The sequence below is a fragment of the Lynx rufus genome, unplaced genomic scaffold, assembly GCF_022079265.1.
Source record: "Lynx rufus isolate CCGP_SWC_20201006 ecotype Redwood Valley unplaced genomic scaffold, mLynRuf1.p SCAF_5, whole genome shotgun sequence".
NCBI lineage: Eukaryota > Metazoa > Chordata > Mammalia > Carnivora > Felidae > Lynx > Lynx rufus.
In genome coordinates, this window is record NW_025814867.1 from 145,097,429 (window position 1) to 145,117,027 (window position 19,599).

General features: G+C 41.5%; 1 protein-coding gene across 1 annotated transcript; it reads right to left on the bottom strand.

Moving 5' to 3' along the window:
- Positions 1-4,879: 4,879 nt before the first annotated feature.
- Positions 4,880-5,341, bottom strand: LOC124526263 (keratin-associated protein 11-1). Its single transcript, XM_047099133.1, has one exon. The coding sequence runs from the start codon at positions 5,339-5,341 to the stop codon at positions 4,880-4,882; it is 462 nt and encodes a 153-aa protein (XP_046955089.1).
- Positions 5,342-19,599: the final 14,258 nt, after the last annotated feature.

The following is a 19,599-nucleotide window of genomic DNA, read 5'->3' on the forward strand; positions in this document are numbered from 1 at the left end:
GCTCCCCAGTTTATGACATTTTGTTACAGAGGCCTTGGCAAGCTAATATGGACAGATGTGGTACACCGTCCTGAGAGGACAGAGAAACAGTGGGATCACTTAGGGGCTTATGCACTACTGGAGTGTAAGTTATGACTGCCCGTTGCAAGCAGGGATAGAGGAAATGCTAAGAACTATTCCATCTCTAAGGAATCAAACGTGTGGAACTAGGGAAAAGAGAAGTAAAACGTGGCGACAGGATTTCCATCCTAGGTCACTTGGAAGATAGTGGCAGCGTTAACCAAGAGGCAAGACTAAATATAATGAGAAGTTTTTGTACAAGAACATCTCATTTTAGTGGTGTAGGTCTTCTCTGCCATGATGCAATTGATGTGTTCCCAAGAAAACTTGTATTAAGATGTTTAATGGAGGGAAAATAGGGGTTAGGGGCTAGACATTCAGATCCAAGCTGATAAAGCCACTTTTTCCGAAGAAATTTCAATGGTAAACTGTTTTATGGTAGAAAGTTTGTGGCTATGAAATCAAAACACCTCTAAGCAAATCCTAACCTGACCCCACCCAGCTCTTGTTCCAGAGGATCACCTGCCTTTTTCCAGGGGCACTAGAACTACCATTAGCACAATTCGGATGCTGCGTTGTCCCTTTTATTTTCCATTTCCACAGTAAAGCGCAGAACAACTTCCACAAAACCATTGTATTTGCTTATAATAGCTCTTCACCTGTGCTAATGGGAGTTGGTTCCTGATCACAATTGTTGCATAATCTGAAGCGTGCAACACAAATCATATCCCTAATTCATAAACTACATTATGACCAATTTGAGTGTTGAGAATTTCTTTGAATTTTATTAGAAGACATATTTCTGGAAATACCTAGCAGGCTGTTAAATACGGGAGAATAGAGCATATCAAAGACGTTGGAGCAAGTGATCTTACTAAATAAGGATCCTATCCCCATGAAAGCTAACACAAGGCCCTTCAGATATGAAGGCATTTATAAATTCCTAAGCATAAGCTATAGTTTCCAAAAATATCAAGAAACCAAGTAGATATTTACCAAGGCTAAGGTCAGATCGCAGAGCCTACCTTCTCTGAATGCAGAGAACAGTTTTAGAGGGCACCAGTCTGGGTCTGTACCCCAATTTGTCAACCATCCATTCTTGCTGTTCAACCAATTACTAGTACACTTTCCCTTCACTGTTATAAGCTTTAGGTCTCCTAGATTTAAAGCCAAATATCCCAGAGGTTGGTTGTGTTTTCAGTTTTTATCCTGGTTGTAATATAAATAAGCTTCATATATGAAACAATGTAGAGAAGCTTACCCTTTATTTATGTGATGTAGCACCTTGGGAAGCCCTTACAAGCATTTGTAGGGGAAAAGCAAAGTACATAGAACCCCTAAGGCAAAGATATAGAAGAAAATATAAAAGTTCTGTGGAAATTATTCTTAACTAAGCTATGAGCTTCATGAGGGCAAGAATCATAGCAGTTTTGTTTACTACCACGCACCAGCACCTTGCACAGAAGCTGGAACATTAGAGATAAGTTAGTTGTGAGGAAGGGAGGGAGGAAACTCCGGAGGGAGAGGAGGAGGGAAGGAGGGGTTTGGCTCTGAACTGAACATGATAATGTTCCAGACACAATGACCCAGGAACTTCATAATGTCTAAAATTCAATTTTAAGTTGTTTTCCTCACTAGAATACCAATGCCATCTAGATCCCAGATTTTCTGTAAAGTCTGTTGTTAGACACACAAATACCTTGTGTAAGTGGATTCTGTGGACAGCAAGGGAAGGAAGTTGGGCTAAGATGTCTGAATCATTACAGTTGGAACAGAAACAGACTATGGCATAGGAAGAAGATCCATAAAATGAACTAATTCTTCTAAAGTAAAAGTTCAGGGGCGCCTGGGTGGCGCAGTCGGTTAAGCGTCCGACTTCAGCCAGGTCACGATCTCGCGGTCCGTGAGTTCGAGCCCCGCATCAGGCTCTGGGCTGATGGCTCAGAGCCTGGAGCCTGTTTCCGATTCTGTGTCTCCCTCTCTCTGCCCCTCCCCCGTTCATGCTCTGTCTCTCTCTGTCCCAAAAATAAATAAACGTTGAAAAAAAAAATTTAAAAAAAGTTCAGAGGGGCACCTGGATGGCTCCGTCAATTAAGCGTCTGACTTTGGCTCAGGTCATGAACTCAAGGTTTGTGGGTTCGAGCTCTACATCACGCTATGTGCTGACAGCTCAGAGCCTGGAGCCTGCTTCGGATTCTGTGTCTCCCCCTCTCTCTGTCCCTCCCTCCACCCCCAGTGCTCTGTCTCTCTCCCTCAAAAATCAATAAACATTTTTTAAAAAAAAATTTTAAATAAAAATTCAGAGCCAGAGGGATTAGGAAAGGAAACAGTAAGGCATCTCCTCCCAGCATCTCAACCCAGATCCCTGAGAAATGCCAGGAGTAGCCAGGACTTCCACCAAAGAAGGAAAGGAGATGAGAATGCCAGGTTCACTTTAATATCAAATGGCAGGATGCCTCAGCTGACAGCTGGGAGACACACACATTACCTCGGTTTATTCCTGAAAAGAGAGGCATGAGATGCTACCATTCTTCCCATTTTACAGATGAGCTAAGGTTTAGAGAGCTTAACGAACCTGCAGCCAAGCGACAGAACCGGGATTCGAACTGAAGACTGTCAAATCACTTCCCTACCATGACAGGATATTACATACATACAAGACATGTTTCTAGGCCCCAGACCAAGAAGAGAAAGAAGTCATTGCCCTATCTTTTAAAAGCCAGCCGTCAAAGGCAAACACTGAAACTTTATCATTTATTGTGAAATAAAGCAAAGAATGGAGAGACTTTTCAAAGTTCAAGTACAAAGAGAATGGCTCTAACAGCAAATCAGAGAACTCCCCAAACAGAAATAAAGGCAAGGAAATAGGTTGGCAGGATAGCTACATCATCCTTGAACATTCACACCATGCAATAATACCCTGAGCAAAACTTTACTCATAGCAGCGTGTAAAATCTTTGCTATTATATATTAGTAATATACAAATCTATTGAGATGATTAGCCATCTAAATAAAAAAGAAATGGAAGGCATCTCTGTCCTTACAATTTTTTATTGAAAAATTAGAAAGCTAGAGAATAAAAAACAAATTAAATATGTTTTCAATCTCTGAAAACCTTGAATTTTCCAGATCACAGTGAAATGGCGGAAATAAACAATCAGTGAGAGTCATGTGAACAATAGCTTTGCAGGAGCCATTGAGGGTTTCCCCCAGGGATTTATATGTTAGAATAAACCAGAACTTATCTGAAATCCAGAGTTTGACTTTTAAAGACAATGGGTATGGAAATAATATATAATAAAAACCATGTCTTGCCTTAATGAGATATTACTGTGACTCATAGATACTAACATGTCTTTGATTGGAGGGATCCTTACTTCTCAGAGTAGAGTCAGCAATGGGAAAAATTTGAAAACATTCCATCTATCTGGAAATCATCTATGCCTCTCTGAAAAACTATTAGTGAAATAAGAAAACCATTTTGCTGTCAACAGAGGTCGCCAATCAGACTCTGCCGCAGGCACTAAGGTCCACTGTTATGAGAAAAGGCTCTCTGCTCACGGAACACACACCTCTTATGTCTCCATTTTCTGTAAAAATCTTCCTCATCTGTGTCTCCTTCAGCAACTCTGAAAAGAAAATAGACATGTGTTTCTGGACATAACAGAGGATAAGGACAAAAGCAAACCAGTTGGTAGCCAGTTCTCACTTTAAAATAAAGCAAAAAGAATTAGCAGTGGACCACCAGCCCAGATGGTTTGTTTAATCAGTACGTGGGTTCCAGTAGAGAACAAGCACAAAATAAGGTTCTTGTTGAAACAAACCACCGTGTGTTTTCGAAGGTTGTTTTTAAGTCTCTCTTGCCCAGATTTACTAATACCTGGAGATCTGATTTACTCAGAGCATTTTGGGGAGATCTACCAACCCTCGGCAGCAAGTGAGGGAAATATAGAGCTGGAGCCACCCTTTGATGCCCTGAATCTCAGGCCTTGGAAACCAACTTCCCCACCCTTCTTCCTTCTCACTCTGTCCTATCTGATCATGGAGGGATCTTCTGCAAAGTTTTCCACTGTGGTTCTCTGATAAAGTAAGACTCTGAGACTCTAATAGACTCTGTTGCCCCCTTCACTGTATAATTCCCCAAACTACTTGGTTACCCAGGTAACTTTTCTTTTGCCCACATGGAAATTATTCTGTACACCCATAAAAACTGAGTGAATATGGAAGACACGTCACTGTATACCACTACACGTCCAAAGATGCTCTGACCAACTAAAAGACCAGATATTCCCTTGCTTGTCCTGAAACACAATGACTGAACCCATACTCTAGGCTCAGAAAAGAAAGTCAGCAACCATCCTGATCAGCAAGGATGGTTCACAGACAGCAAAAACTCTTGCAAATAAAGAACTCTATTGAGACATACGTTTGCAATGCCAAGTAAGCAGGTTTATTGAGAAAATACAGAGCGAGACAAGTTCCTTTCCTCAGAGGCACAAAAGCGGAAGCCAAAAGACACAGCAGCAAGGTCAAAACACGTCAAAACCAGCAGAGCCCGGAGTATGGGAAGTGAAGTTTCTGGAAACATCCAGACGCATATGCGCCACCAGTGATCAACCCTTAAAATAGGCTTGGTGCTAGCCAGAAAACTCATAGATTGCCAAAGGCAGCTTATTCAGAGCTAGCAGCCAAGCAGTGAGGCAGTCAGAAGAGGGATCAGCAATGAAGAGTTGTTCAGGGACAGGCAGCATCCTGGACGAGCCTGGAAACACAGCTGGCAGGTCCTGGAGTCTTGATTCGCTCACTGGCTCCTACACACTTAGCAAGTTCTTCGACAGCTGGACATGCAGGACCGCTGGTACGTCCTGGAGCCCCCGCAGGCTGGTTGGCAGACAGTGGAGACGCCTCCCACTGGCTGGCACACATTAGAGATGCCACCCAGGGGCTGACAGCCACTGGAGACAAAGGTGAGTGGCCGGCTGTAGGTGGTCGAGCAAGGATTAGAGACACAGGTGGTCTGTCGAGAGCAGGTCACCTGTCCGAGGCTGGAGATGCAAGGATTTTGCTGGTGACAGGTTGGCTGGCAAACAGTGGGCTCACAGGTGGTCCCCTGACAGTGGTCCAGGAGCCAGGAGCCAGTTTGGAAGGAACTGGGCAAATAGATGCCGCTCAGGCAGTCGGCATCCTGGGTAGAAGCCGTGGCAACCGGGGCCACTGGCACAGCGCAGTGTCCTCCAATTGGCCTGGAAGAGCAGTTTCTTGTAAAACAGTTGTAGGACATGGTGCCAGACAGAGAGCTGTGGGTAACTCGCTGAAGCAAGCTTCTGAATTGTGAATGTCCCTCCAGGCTCCCGGGCTTTTATATATCCTTGCTGGTGGGTGGGGCTCCCGCCCTGGTCTTCCTGGCTTCTTTGGCCCAGGCCAGCGTGCCTTAGAACATCTTGTGAATCCCTAGGTTAATTGTCTCTCGAGAAGCCTTCATCCTCATAAAGATACTTTAGTAGTTTGGTAACTAAATCATAAGGCTTCTGAACTGTACTTAGTCCCAGGATTAAGAAGGTTACCTGACAGCTTCAAAGCTCTCCGTCACCCCAGCCCACATTTGGTCCCTCCTTCATCTTGCTTGGATACAATGAGTGTCGATCTGACAGTGACACCAAACACGCCACCAGCCTACCATCACACACTCTCTCCCTTCTGACTAGGACTCATTACGAACCCACACCCTGCCCGGTTGTTGTTGGCACTTAATACGTTTTAAGCATAACTTAATCAGCCACTCTTCCATAGCTAACGGGGCTTCCAATGGACAAGGAGCCTCCCTGAATATGCTTCAAGATGACAATGACAAGGCCTGTCAGGAAAAAGGACACAAGGACTTATGTTTGGAGTCTGAGCTGGCTCAGAAAATTAATCAAGCGACTGGAGCAAGACACATTCAGGAAGAGTAGAACCCTTTATGTTCAAGCAGCAAAGCAAATTAGAAGCTAATTAAGTGACTCCATTTGTAGCCAAGTCCCTTTCTAAATAAACTGATGAGCTTTATTCCTAAAATTTTTAATCTAATAATAATGGATAAGAGTGACTCATAAGACTCATTAATATTCCAGTGGAATAGGCTTAGTTAAATTTTAAAAAAAAATTTCTTAATGTTTATTTATTTTTGACACAGAGAGAGAGAGAGAGAGAGAGAGAGAGAGAGAGAGCGTGAGTCGGGGAGGGGCAGAGAGAGAGGGAGACACAGAATCCAAAGCAGGCTCCAGGCTCCGAGCTGTCAGCACAGAGCCCGACGCAGGGCTCAAACTCATGGACTGTGAGATCATGACCTGAGCCAAAGTCAGACACTCAACCGACTGAGCCACCCAGGCGCTCCAGCTTAGTTAAATTTTAAAATTATTATAATGTTAATTTAAAAGGGTACAGTGTCTTTCTCCCAAGATGCTCAATATATTCAAAAGATATTTATTTTCACACAAACGCTTAGAGGTAGCATGCGTTTTTATCACGGACAAGCCAAGGCTCTTGAAGGGATTGTCTACATGAGGGATAAGGGGAGGAGCCCATGGGAGAAAGCAGGAACTTAATCAATATTTGGTAATAAGCAAATGTGTAAACAGTGTGCTATAATATTTAATTATGCTTTTTATTCCTGGGGAAACCATATAAGGATATCACTCCCCTTGATCTCATCTCACTACAAGATAGTCAATTCTGTACACCTAAATGACCCATCCTCTCCATGCACCTGTTTAAAACCATTTTACTTCTAGCAAAATAAGTCACTGTAATACAGCTCACGTGGCCAGTGATATTTCTATATCAAAACAGCCGTAAGATCTGACTCATTCTGTAAACTGGCTTCCTTGGGGTAGGAGAGAGGGACAATCGTGGATTTACATATCTTTGAGGGCTACAGATAGACTATGTTTTAAACATCCACAAAACAAACAGCTTTGTGTTAGAACTCACTGGAAGTCCCTTTGCAGAATGCTTCATTCATCTCCATTCATTCCACTAAAGCCACTTAGCAAGCTCCCCAAGTTTCTAATTGGAGGCTAGTAACACACCCAAACAAGACGATGCTGTGCTGTAGGCTGTATTGTAATTCCCAGGGATCAGACCGTCTCTCCCTCCGGGACTGTCAGAGTGTTCTCAGGCAGAGGGAGAAATTAACGAGATGACTACCTTCCACAATGTTGTAACTATGGTCTTCCCACCGTGGGGAATGTCCCAGTTAGCGTTTGAAGGTTCGAGTCCCTGGTCACTGGGGCTGGTTTGCTTGTTTTAAATGGATGAGCAGTTTACAGGCTTCTACCAGCTATGAATTCACTGCCTGCTATGGAAAAGTACTTAATCATGCAAATGAATCAGAAGCCAAAAGTAGAGTCAGTAGTAAAGTCACACAGACGTTTGCGTTTCCCACAGCCACAATTCTGAGATGGTAGAGATTTTTATAACTCACTACTCTGCCTTGATTCTTCTTTCCACTGAAAGTTGAAAATGGCACATAAAAGAGTGTTAGAAAATATCTTCCCTCAGCTTCAAGAGAAAAGGAAATGAACATTTTGGGGGGCACAAGACCTTCTTTCAGGCGTTGGTTAGAGGCTTTCCATTCTCCATCATATTAAATGCTTCCAGAAACGCTCCAGAGTAAGATATCATGCCGTGTGAAGGAGTTAAAGTTGAGGCAGGTTGAATGGCTCACCAAAATCATGCACTTCATATGTCACTAAGTGGAGATTCAAATAAGACAGAGCCAGGAGATATCAACCTGCACTGGGTCTATTTAGACACGATGAGATGCCTTCATTAAAGTTTCAGCAAAAAGTTCTAGAAAGAATCATTCAATCAGCATTCCATTAATGATACTACAAAGAATGTAGTCCTCATTTCTCTTCCACTTTCATCAATAACAAAAAACAAATAAAACTTTTAAATAGTAAGTTGCAAGCAGTATTCTCCTTGCATTTCATGTCATTTCATTTATATAGCTTTGACAATTTTTGCTTCATTAGAACGAAATGCAAGGTCACTACAAAGCAGGAAGAGACAGAGAGCCATCAATAGCTTGCAGCTACAATTTGAAATAACAATTATCTGTAACGGTGGCAATGGCACACAACTAATTGTTCAACAACAGCAGAGAAGTGAATCGAGCTTGCAGGTGTAAGTGGCAAGACCTTTCTGAAGAAAACAGGACTCACAGACTCTGAAATCATCTGAAATCACTTTAAAATGACATTTCGTAAGTTGTCTTCTCATAGCCACAAAGTACACCAAAGCAATTATTTCACTTAGTAATTAAATCCACGGGATCTACTCCAACAGATTGCTTCCTATTTAACACCTGTACCATGGCAGGCAGGCTCTCTGGAAAACAGATAAGGCTGGTGCCTTACACTATCGAAGGTAGAGGGAGGAAAGCTACTAATACTCCTGTGCATTCTATTTTTAGATGCAAGCATTTAGCCACATCCTTTGAAATGCCTGTAAGTTGCAAAAGTGAAGAAACTCACAATGACAACCACCTGCAGCTTGAAGAAACTCCACACAATTCTGTGATTTGGTTAACTGCAATCAACAAATCATCCCTCCATTGGAATGTAAGAGTGATCTGGTGAGCAGCTATCACTACATAGTTATGGGCAACACGAAGCTTCAACCCCACAAAAAGCCTTATGAAGATTATTATCATGTCTGCAGAGTATGCAGGGAGGGAGGTATGAGGAAAGATTAAAGTACTCCTACCCATTATCTTCGTCACTGCCAGATAATTTGCTCTCGTTTGTAAAGAACAATCTAAGCCTTATGCAATAATTATCACAGGCTGCAACTGAGCGATTCTTTCATTCAAAACTGAATCACGGCAATCACTTACATGGCCAAGCGTTTGAGAGTAAAATGAATTAGGCATGTGTGGGAGGCTGAACGTTTGATATGCAAGAAGGATATTATTCATCACAAAGTTGGTCAATGCCAGTTCAAAGAACCCACTTAGTCTCATCAAATGGAAGAAGGGTGAACTTGTTGAAAAATGAATAAATACAAAATGAGGTTTTTGTCGTTCTGTATTTTTCCGGGATGCTCACACTCTCAAATTGAAGCTATTCATTATCTCTGAAGAAATATAAAAAAGAAACTCAAAAATTTAAGCACAGAACATAATGGTTGTTTCAAAAATTAAATACATCTTGCCTGAATTGTTCTGCCTTTTCTTTCCCACTTCACACAGACCTCTGGGTTGGATCTCCAGAATCCTTATTAACCAAGACATTATAAACCCCCAAAGGCTCAGTGATTTGCACCACAAAACTGAACGGAAATTTATTTTCCAAACTCTTTTCAAAAGCATTAATCATAAGAAGGTTGGGAGTCTTTGGGGCTGGAGGGAACCATAGGGCAGAAAGCAGAAGGTGAAAGACACAAACAAAATCCAGCAAAATAGTTGCTGCTTTCAGAACTTGAAAATACCAGTTGCCAGCTACATGACTTCTATAAAAATAAACCCTCCGAGGATAGTGTCAAGGCTGAGAAATCCTAAATTAAACCACTATTCTCTTTCTCTTGATGCCTGTTTGTAAACTCATGTAATTTTTCATGTGTGCCTTCACCAGGGATCAAGATCAAGGTGCTGTCAACAGAAATGAGTAGAATCCCAAGTTAGAGGCCATAACAAACTGTCATATGGGAAAGTCTGTGTGTAGCTGGCATGGTGCCAGTCCCAGTCTTTCAAGTATAAGAGGTAAACGCAGCTGTGATCAGACCTGAGTAATGTTTATGTAGAGGGCCTGAGAGAGAAGACTCCAAGTCATTCAAGACGTGTTATCCTTCCCTGATGCAGAATTACTCAGGGCCTACGAGGCATCCAGCAGGGTCAGGGTGCCAGGAGCTATATCAGAGACAGAAGTATAAGGTAGGTGTGGTCTTAGCATCACCCCGCTGACCTGTTTTTGGTTGGCAAATCTCACAAAGCTTCCCAAACTGGCCTCCCAATGCAGACCAAAGAAAGAGGCAGGCCACTCTAGGCCAGTAGGTGACAAGTTTTGATGAGCAAAGGCAACTTATATACGAGGCTTCTCTTGGGTGGCGGCAAGGCCAAGGGATCCCTGTACCCACTCACCAAATCTTAGAAGTTGATAAAGAAGCCTTAACTGGCTTCAGTCACATACATCGTGCAGGTGTTCTCAACACCATATCATTATCTCAAGGCTGTGTCCTTGAAGCGGCCTCTGGGAGCGGGAAAGGATGGTGAAGTTCACATCAAAGGACAGGGGAAGAGTTGAGGAGCCTCTGAGTGCCCAAGTCCTGGGCCCAGGAGCTCCTGGGTCCCTTGGTGGTCACATCTGTCTTTTCAATGACCCTCCCCAACACCTGTGTTTCTACACTTTCAACACAACGCTCCTTCCCTGGTCTCATCTGGCCGTTCAGAGGATTAGGAGTGTAGCGTTAGGCCAGCACGATCTCAGGCTAGTAATTAGACTATCAGAACTGCCTCTCAAAGTCCTCAAATCCAAGTGTGTCCTCTGACGGATGAGAAACTAAATCCCAGAGAGAGGGTACCTTTGTCAAGTGTATCAGATACTCATGTGCACTAGTTCAAAATCACATCATTCCATTTCTTACTGTACCCACTTTGTGCAGGCTGAAGCTACCCCCACAGAGATGCACCCAGACGTGGCTTCTTAACGTTGGGTCCACTCGCCTCCTCCTGCTTCTTGTCCCGGGTCATCTCTGATGTCATGGCAAGGGAAGCCTATGCTAATTTACTATGCATGCATATACAGACCCCTAGAAGCGGGCCCATGTTTGGCCAATGGGAAATGCAAACCAATGGGCAAGTGTCTCCATCCTTTGTCCCTCAGGTAGACAGGTGCGAAATTATTCCAAGAAGCCCCACAGAATTGTGCACGCGCTGCTCACCACGATGGCCATCTTAACACTTTTTGGGGTGGTCTCCCCTCCTCTGTGCCACTCCCCCTGGTCCACATTCCCTGGAATAAAATTCCCAAACGAACTGTCTCCAAACACTCTGCTTTCGGGGGGACTCAGAATAAGACACCAAGTTTCAAACACTTTCCATTTGAAAGAATTATAAAAAAAGAAAAAAAGAAACAAAACAGAAGCCAGTCCTGAGCCCCAGCTCAGAGCCCCTAAAGGTACAGATATGTCTCTGTCCCTGCAATTCTAGGAAAAATCTTTACACAAACTGAGCATCAAACAAGTCATATTTGGATTTTTAGAGCCATTTTCTATAAAGACCAGATAAAAAAAACTGCAAGAATCCTTAAACACAGCTAGATTGTATGCAGGCTATAAAAATTTCCTCCAAGAAATGTCAATTACATTGCTCTGTCTCCTTAACATAGGCTGGTCCCTAAGAAATGGTACCCCAAACACTACAGGTTTGGAAAGCATTATTTTTTCAGACATTTTTTTAAGTTTATTAATTTTGAGAGAGAGAGAGAGAGAGGGAGCAGGAGAGGGGCAGAGAGAGAGGAGGAAAGAATTCCAAGCAGATTCCACACTGTCAAAGAGCCCAACGTGGGGCTCAAACTCACAAACGGTGAGATCATGACCTGAGCCAAAACCAAGAGTCAGATAGATGCTTCACTGACCAAGCCACCCAGGTGCCCCTGGAAGGCATTATTATTGTCAGTTTGATATACAGTTGTTTTCCAGAGGGTAGGACCCATATTTCCAAAGTGAGATGTGCGGTAACTGTGGAATGAAAGATCATTTTAGGTAATAAATGGATAAATATTTTTTACTTTTAATTGTCACGTATTTATTTTTAAATGTTTTAATAAAATACGGCTGGACTATCCAAGCTGTAATTTTATGGATATCATTACATAGGTTGAGGCTTAAGCAAGCTTTTTTATTTAAAAAGTGAGTTACAATAAATAAAAGTATTAATTGAATAATGATGAACTTGATATAAAAATATGGCAGCAGTGTCAGAATAAAAATCATGGCAGTGGTTTAAAAAGTATTTAAATGGTTTAATGGTGTACTAAGATGGCTTAATAGATATCTAAATAATAAATATTTTAAGTGGTTTCATAAATATTTTTTAAAGTTCAACTCATTCTATATTCAGAAAATGTGACCACTTAACAAGACCCATTCACACATTCATATATTATTCCAAAAGCTCTGCTCCGTCTTCTGCTTATCAATTACTTTGTGACAAATTACCCTAAAACTTAGTGGCTAAAACAGCCGTTATTCTGCCCTTGGGTTCTGTGGCCCAAGACTTTGGACAAAGCACAACAAGACTGGGTCGCCTCTGCTGCACGTGCGTGGGGGAGATGGGGCATCTGGGGGCGGTGATTGTCTGAAGGCTCAGTCATTGACTCAGTGCCACTGGATGCTCGCTGGCATCTGGGATACCCACATGTGGCCTCTTCACGTGGCCAGGACTTCTCCAACATGGCGGCCAGTTTTGAGAGCAAGAATACCAGAAAAGAGAGTTAGGCCAAAGCTTTAGCGTTTCTTCTGATCTGGGCCCCATCGTCATGCCGCATCACTTTCTCCACACACTCCATCACAAGGATTCACAAAGGCCCATGTCGGAGGACAGGGAGAAGGTGAAATAGAATCTACTTGTTGGGGGAGGAACAAAATTCTGGCTGAGGAGATGGGACTGAAAATACCATTTTGGCCATGAAATTAAAATTCCTGTGTTCCCTAAGTTGCCAGGATTCCAGAACTAGAAATCTCTGCGATGGACTTAGTTAACTCTCAGGAAATCTGAATGTCATGCTATTTATTATTAGAATGTTTGAAGAGAACGGATGGTTCATTACCCTCATGAATCCCCTGTGAAGGGGATTCCTGTAACAATTAATACCAATACAGGGGCGCCTGGGTGGCTCAGTTGGTTGGGCGACTGACTTTGGCTCAGGTCATGATCTCACAGTTCGTGAGTTGGAGCCCCACATTGGGCTCTGTGCTGACAGCTCAGAGCCTGGAGCCTACTTCAGATTCTGTGTCTCCCCCTCTCTCTACCCCTTCCCTGCTCACGCTTTGTGTCTCTCTATCTCTCAATAATAAATAAATGTTAAAAAAAAAAAAAGAATTAATACCAATTACAATCAGTCAACAGCTCTCTCTGACTCTCCAATTTGACAAGCCTTTGACTTGGGATACCACCACTTAGCTGCAGGTTTATGCTCCAAATGCAGAGAGTCTGGCTAAAGGCAATTCTCAGTGCTTCAAGTAGCTTCAGCCTCTCAGTAGTAATCTTTCTTTCTGCTTTTATTTCTCACAAAACACTATGAATCTATGGAGAATATGGAGAATATGTGTGTTTGGAGCCCCCTACAACAGATGAAGTAGTGAGACATGCCAGAGCCCCAGGAGTCACCTGAAACCATAGGAACTCTACCAATCCAGGTCAGCTCTTTGAAGACTATTCAGTGTTATATTTGAGATGAAATTATTTTGCAATTTGTTGTGGACTAAAAATTATGAAGGTAGAATTCATACTGGAAGGATGCCCAATACCCGTAGGGATGCCAGAAAGAGTCTATTGTTCCCAACTACTAGACTGCCTTCCATTCTCTGCCTCAATTTTACATTCTAAGAGTTGGATGCCTCTTACAGTTACTGAATGCCCATTATTTAGGGCAAGGGTGAAACAATCCAAATATCTTTCGTGTTTTAAGATAATGTGTCTTGGGACACCTGGGTGGCTCAGTCAGTTAAGCGTCTTACTCTTGATTTTGGCTCAGGTCATGATCTTGCAGTTCATGGGTTCGAGCCCCGAGCACTGTTAGTGCAGAGCCCGCTTGAGATTCTCTCTTTCCCTCTCTTTCTTCCCCACCCCCACTCACACACACACTCTCTCTCTCTCAAAATAAATAAACTATTAAAAAATATATAATGTGGGGCGCCTGGGTGGCGCAGTCGGTTAAGCGTCCGACTTCAGCCAGGTCACGATCTCGCGGTCTGTGAGTTCGAGCCCCACGTCGGGCTCTGGGCTGATGGCTCGGAGCCTGGAGCCTGTTTCCGATTCTGTGTCTCCCTCTCTCTCTGCCCCTCCCCCGTTCATGCTCTGTCTCTCTCTGTCCCAAAAATAAATAAACGTTGAAAAAAAAAATTTTAATAAAAAAAAAAATATATAATGTGTCTTTCTCCACATGCAACTCAGCCACAGTCAAGATCAAAGCTCAAGGTTAAGGCTTAGTCTTTTTAGACCATTCATAGAATATTGCTCAGTCCTTGCTTTTCTGACCACGGTTCTCTCTGGTACTGAGCTATGAAGGGAACCTAAAGCCAGAAATTGCTTTTGCTAAATAACAAAAGAACTAAATTGCTAAATAACAACTAAAGCTTGATTAAAATGACCCTACAAGGAAAATAGCCAATTTCATCTTTCCCATCATCACCTTGACTTCAGTATCCTTTTCCCCTATTGATATTAACACAGACACCAACTTTTCTTTCTTTGGTTGAAAACCCACTGGGGGCTCCACAGCAAAAATGACTTTTCATTCTGCAGCTTTCACATTTAGATATTATTCTAAGATGGGTACCAAAATAGCTCAAGTGTTAGAGGATAAATAGGCACAAGAAAAAAAAAATTAAAAATAACTAGCAAGAGCCAAAAAAGAATAATTAATTTTCAACATGAGGGACAAAGTATGTATTATATATAATTTAAGAAAAACAGTAGTCCCAATTTTGTGTTGCCCCAGAATGTGGAGCTATAATTCAGAAGATTGGCATGGAAATCAGTTGAAAATGAAAGAGATAAAATGAATGAAATGTGTGGACATCTTCAGAGTTAATCAACTTTTGAAAAAATGGCTTCTAAGTAGGTTTTTTCTGATCTAAATGGTCATCTACGTCTCAATACCCAAGAAAAATGATAACTATCATTAGAGAAACTGCAGTTCAAGTAATGCACACATGGCAAGGCTAATGTAATCTTTGTAGAAGGGTAGAGACCTGCAGGGCATCTGAGAGCCAAGCAGATGTTCCCATCGTCCACTAGGCAAATATATCTTTTTCAGACATAATAAACATGTCATTCAGATCGCTCAACTCTCGAAAGGGACTTCTGAAGTAGAATTCTGACATTAATTTTGTTTTCCAAGTGGCCTAGCGCCTATTAGAAATAAAATGCACCAAGTATCCAGCACAAATAAGCTAATCTGATGTCAATCTGAGTTACACGTCCACTGTAGTTTATACATCAGTCTCTAATTTAAAGTTTGGCTAACTTGACTCAGTCCTCCGGGGCCTGCTAACCCTGGGTAAACTAACAAAACCAAAAAGCTCAGCATGCAAAGTTGAGGAGCAGACCCTGGCCCTCTGATGACTCTAACCAAAGTGCAAACAACAAACCCATCTGAATAAGCTGAGCTACCTCCCTCAATGACCAAATCATTTGATCTGCAACAGACAGAGAGACACATTTCACTAATAGATCATTTTCTAACATTATCTAATGAAGTCCTCCTTCTCCAAGTGCTTTCAGCAAATAGAATCCTCTTGTAAGTAGAATGGTTTAAATGTAGCAGAGGTTGGACTGACCAAATGAACTCTATAAAAATTAGCTTCTAGAGGCACCTGGGTGGCTCAGTCGGTTAAGCAACCCACTTCAACTCAGGTCATGATCTCATGAGTGAGTTTGAGCCCCTCCTTGGGCTCTGTGCGGACAGCTCAGAGCCTGGAACCTGCTTCAGATTCTGTGTCTCCCTCTCTCTCTCTGTCCCTCCCCCACTCATGCTCTGTCTCTGTCTCTCTCAAAACTAAACATTAAAATTTTTTTTAAAAAAAGTAGCTTCCAGGTTTTTACTTGTTCATTGCTGCATATCTAAAAATTATTTTGTCCCCCCCCCCACTGCATTTTCTACCGTTGCATATTTTAAAGATCTTCCTCTTTATTTATCTACATCACATATCAGAAACCACCAAATATCACCCTAGTAGTAATCCTGTGACCTCCTATTTATATACTTAGAAACTTGAATGCTAAAGTCAAAAGAACAATTTACCAAAACAATTGTATGCCATGGTGGGCTGCCAGGAAAAATATTCTGTCATTTCAGATTCATTTAAACTAAGACACAATCTGAATGATTCATCAGAACAATGATTGCTTATTGCAAAACAGTGCTGCCAGTGGATGTCTATTTATCTTGCTCATTTATTAATTCTTCGCCCTTCTTAAGGCATCAAATTTGAGGTGCATGTCAAAAGTTCCACAACTTTGTCCCCCGACTTTCCCACTGACTCACTGTCTGACCTTAGGGTGCTCACTGAAACTCCCTGGGCCTGTTTCATGACCATCTGTAAAACAGTGTTAATGGGACCTGCCTCTCCCGGGAGCTGCAAGAACCGAGTTATGGTTTATAAAAGGCTTTATGATTCATACATAAAAGGCACTATAAGAAAGCAAGCTGTCATTGAGCATTACAAACAATTTTCATCCCAATTATTTTCAAGTAAAGAGAGATGAATATCCTAAGCCTCCAAAAGATATGCACATAGCACGATGATCCAGAGAATTTGCAAAACTAAGGTGGGCAATTGCTGGTTCAACTGCTGTTGTTTTTTCTGGGAATCGGAAACGTGGGTCACAGATAAATTCAAGGAGAGGCAAAATGAGGGGGACAGAAAGTCAAGTCTTGGCTCTGAGATCTGGCAATAAGAAAGTTTGCCACTTTCCAATTACCCACTAGAATAAGTCTACAAGAATTATAGATGAGAAATCTTCTTAATCGTCAACCACCTACCCAAATCTGACGTTGACTTTACACTTCGTAAAGTGGGAGCAGTGATTTTCATGTCTTAGGGGTAACTAAACTAAGAGTTAATCCTATTGGGTTTGTTCTTATACTAGAGGATCTTATATCTAAAATACTAAATTCTAAACCATATAAAGTGATGGAGCGGTATCTATGCTGTCCTTTAAATTTCCTACAAACAGCTTAGGAGGAAGGAGGCTGTGGGGAAATTCATTATTCATAGCTTGTAAAGTTACAATGTTTAACACCAACTAATAATTCCACTTAGCTGAATTGTACTTATTTTCACCTTTAAATTATAACTGCACAGGGAAGAAGTAAATTTTTCCTATTATCATTTGGTGGATTTCCATATTAAAAAGCCTCCTGGGCACTCTTGGCACTGGAAATATCATAATAATAATTCAACTGATTAACATTCACCCTCTTTCAATTAAGAGAGTGCCTTCACTACAGTGATCTACTAGTGAATGGCAGTGTCTTGGTTATAATAGACAGAGTGGGACTAGAAGTTAGCAATAACTAAAGGACCAAAAAAAAAAAAAATTGAAAAGAAGGGCGCCTGGGTGTCTCAGTCAGTTAAGTGTCCAACTTCGGCTCAGGCCATGATCTCACAGTTTGTGGGTTCAAGCCCTGCCTTGGGTTCTGTGCTGACGGCTCAGAGTCTGGAGCCTGCTTTGGATTCTGTGTCTCCCTCTCTCTATGCCCCTCCCCTACTCATGCTCTGTATTTCTGTCTCTCAAAAATAAATAAGTTTTTTTAAAAATTTTTAAATAAAAAATAAATAAAAACTTAAAGCAAAGGTAGTCATTAAGACTCAGGACGACTAAGGGACTTCTGGAAAAATGCAAAAAAATTCCAGGTTTCCAACAGTCTTGCCAGATTGCCATTACAGAAAACTCAGTTATCCAGGTAATGTCTAATTTAGATGAAACAAGCAAAAACTATTGTCTGTCTAAATTATCTCATCGTTTCCTGTGAAGATTACATGTGAAAACTAGACTGTCTGACTTAACTAACTGTGTGACCTTGAGCAAAATATTAACCTCTCAAAGCTTCTTTCCTTATCTGTAAATGTAAATTATAATAGGACCTACCAGGTAGAGTCTATGTGAAGGTTAAATAAAGTAATACCTGGGTCATTTAGATAACCAAGAAATAAAGTTCTCTGATCCCCTTCCTCTCTTATTTAACTCAAGGCTTTGTAGGGGTCTGATTTCTCCCAAATAAAAATTTCAATTTATTTACAACTGTAGTAGATTCTTTTTTTTTAATTTTTTTTTAATGTTTATTTATTTTTGAGACAGAGAGAGACAGAGGGTGAATGGGGGAGGGGCAGAAAGAGAGGGAGACACAGAATCGGAAGCAGGCTCCAGGCTCTGAGCCATCAGCCCAGAGCCTGATGCGGGGCTCGAACTCATGAACCGTGAGATCGTGACCTGAGCTGAAGTTGGACACTCAACCGACTGAGCCACCCAGGCACCCTGCAGATTCTTAATCACATCTAACTCTTTAGCTATATGGATATAGCATGCAATTAATAAAATATAGAACCCAAAGGACTTGGAATACTTAATTGTTACAGTTCCATACTGTCCATACATACAGTCCATGAATTGGACTCAAGATTGCAACACAAATCCTCAAATTCCATACAAGTTAATTGAAGAGCATTAGATCTCTTGATAATCTTCATATCTACGGCCAACAACAGCTCACTGGGTTGTCCCTCGTCACCATGGGGACACAGGTAAGGGTGGTCCTCCTAAACGTTAGACAGCAAAGCTCTGAATGAGGACTCCTGCAGTGGTGAATAATACTTCACTTGGGGATTTTCAAAGTTGTCCAAAGTATTTCTAATTTACAGTACAGAGCAAACAAACGTCCCAAGGAAATATTGGTAGAGATCCTTGGGAGGTGATCTATAGCAGCCCGTGGTGAATGGAAACATGTTCTCTGAAGTCTCATGATAATAATAATTCAGTACTCATTTTATGAGAACTCATGATCAGAGGCTCTCACTCAGATATTGTTTTGACCCAATACTAGTATTTACCTTTAAATAAAGGGTAACATCTATAGTTATCCCCTGTGTTCAGGTTTACTTTTGTCATTCCGTTTTATAGCTCCTATTTTAAGCTCCCTTGCTGTTTTCTTTTTACCATTATTTTGATGTATAAATTGTGTTTCAATTTATTTTTTTCAACTATTCATTTTGTCTTCGATGCTCTATGCCATCATCTTTAAAAATATTTTAAGATTTACCTCTCATAAAAGCCAAGAACTGCAAATAAGCTAAAAGTTCGCCAACACTAGAAGGAATTCATAAATTGTATGAATAGGCAATAGAATCCTACAAAGTAATAAGATCAAACAAACTGAGCTATCTCAACAACATGGATGACACAAATTGTTGAACCAAAAATGCCAAATACAAAATAGTGCATATGTTCTATTTACATAAAGCTAAAAAGCTGGCAAGAGAAAACCATATGGTTTAGGTGGTGACGCTGTTTTTTGTGAAGGCAAGGGAAGTTGGAATGAGGGGAAGTTAGTGGGGAGAAATGGAAGTATGATGGGAGAACAAAGCAGGTTTCTGGACGGCTGGGATAAAGCTCTCTGTTCTCTTGACTGGTGGTATTCGCTTTATAATTATGCACCATTTCGTACACATTTATTGTGTGCACTATTCTGTATAGAGTGCTATATCTCACAATGAAAAAATAATCTCACACTTAACTGTAAGCTTAAAAAGCAACGCCAGTATATATATACAATG

Coding starts and splice junctions, on each gene's coding strand:
- LOC124526263 (XM_047099133.1), bottom strand. CDS start 5,341: ATGTCCTACAACTGTTTTACAAGAAACTGCTCTTCCAGGCCAATTGGA.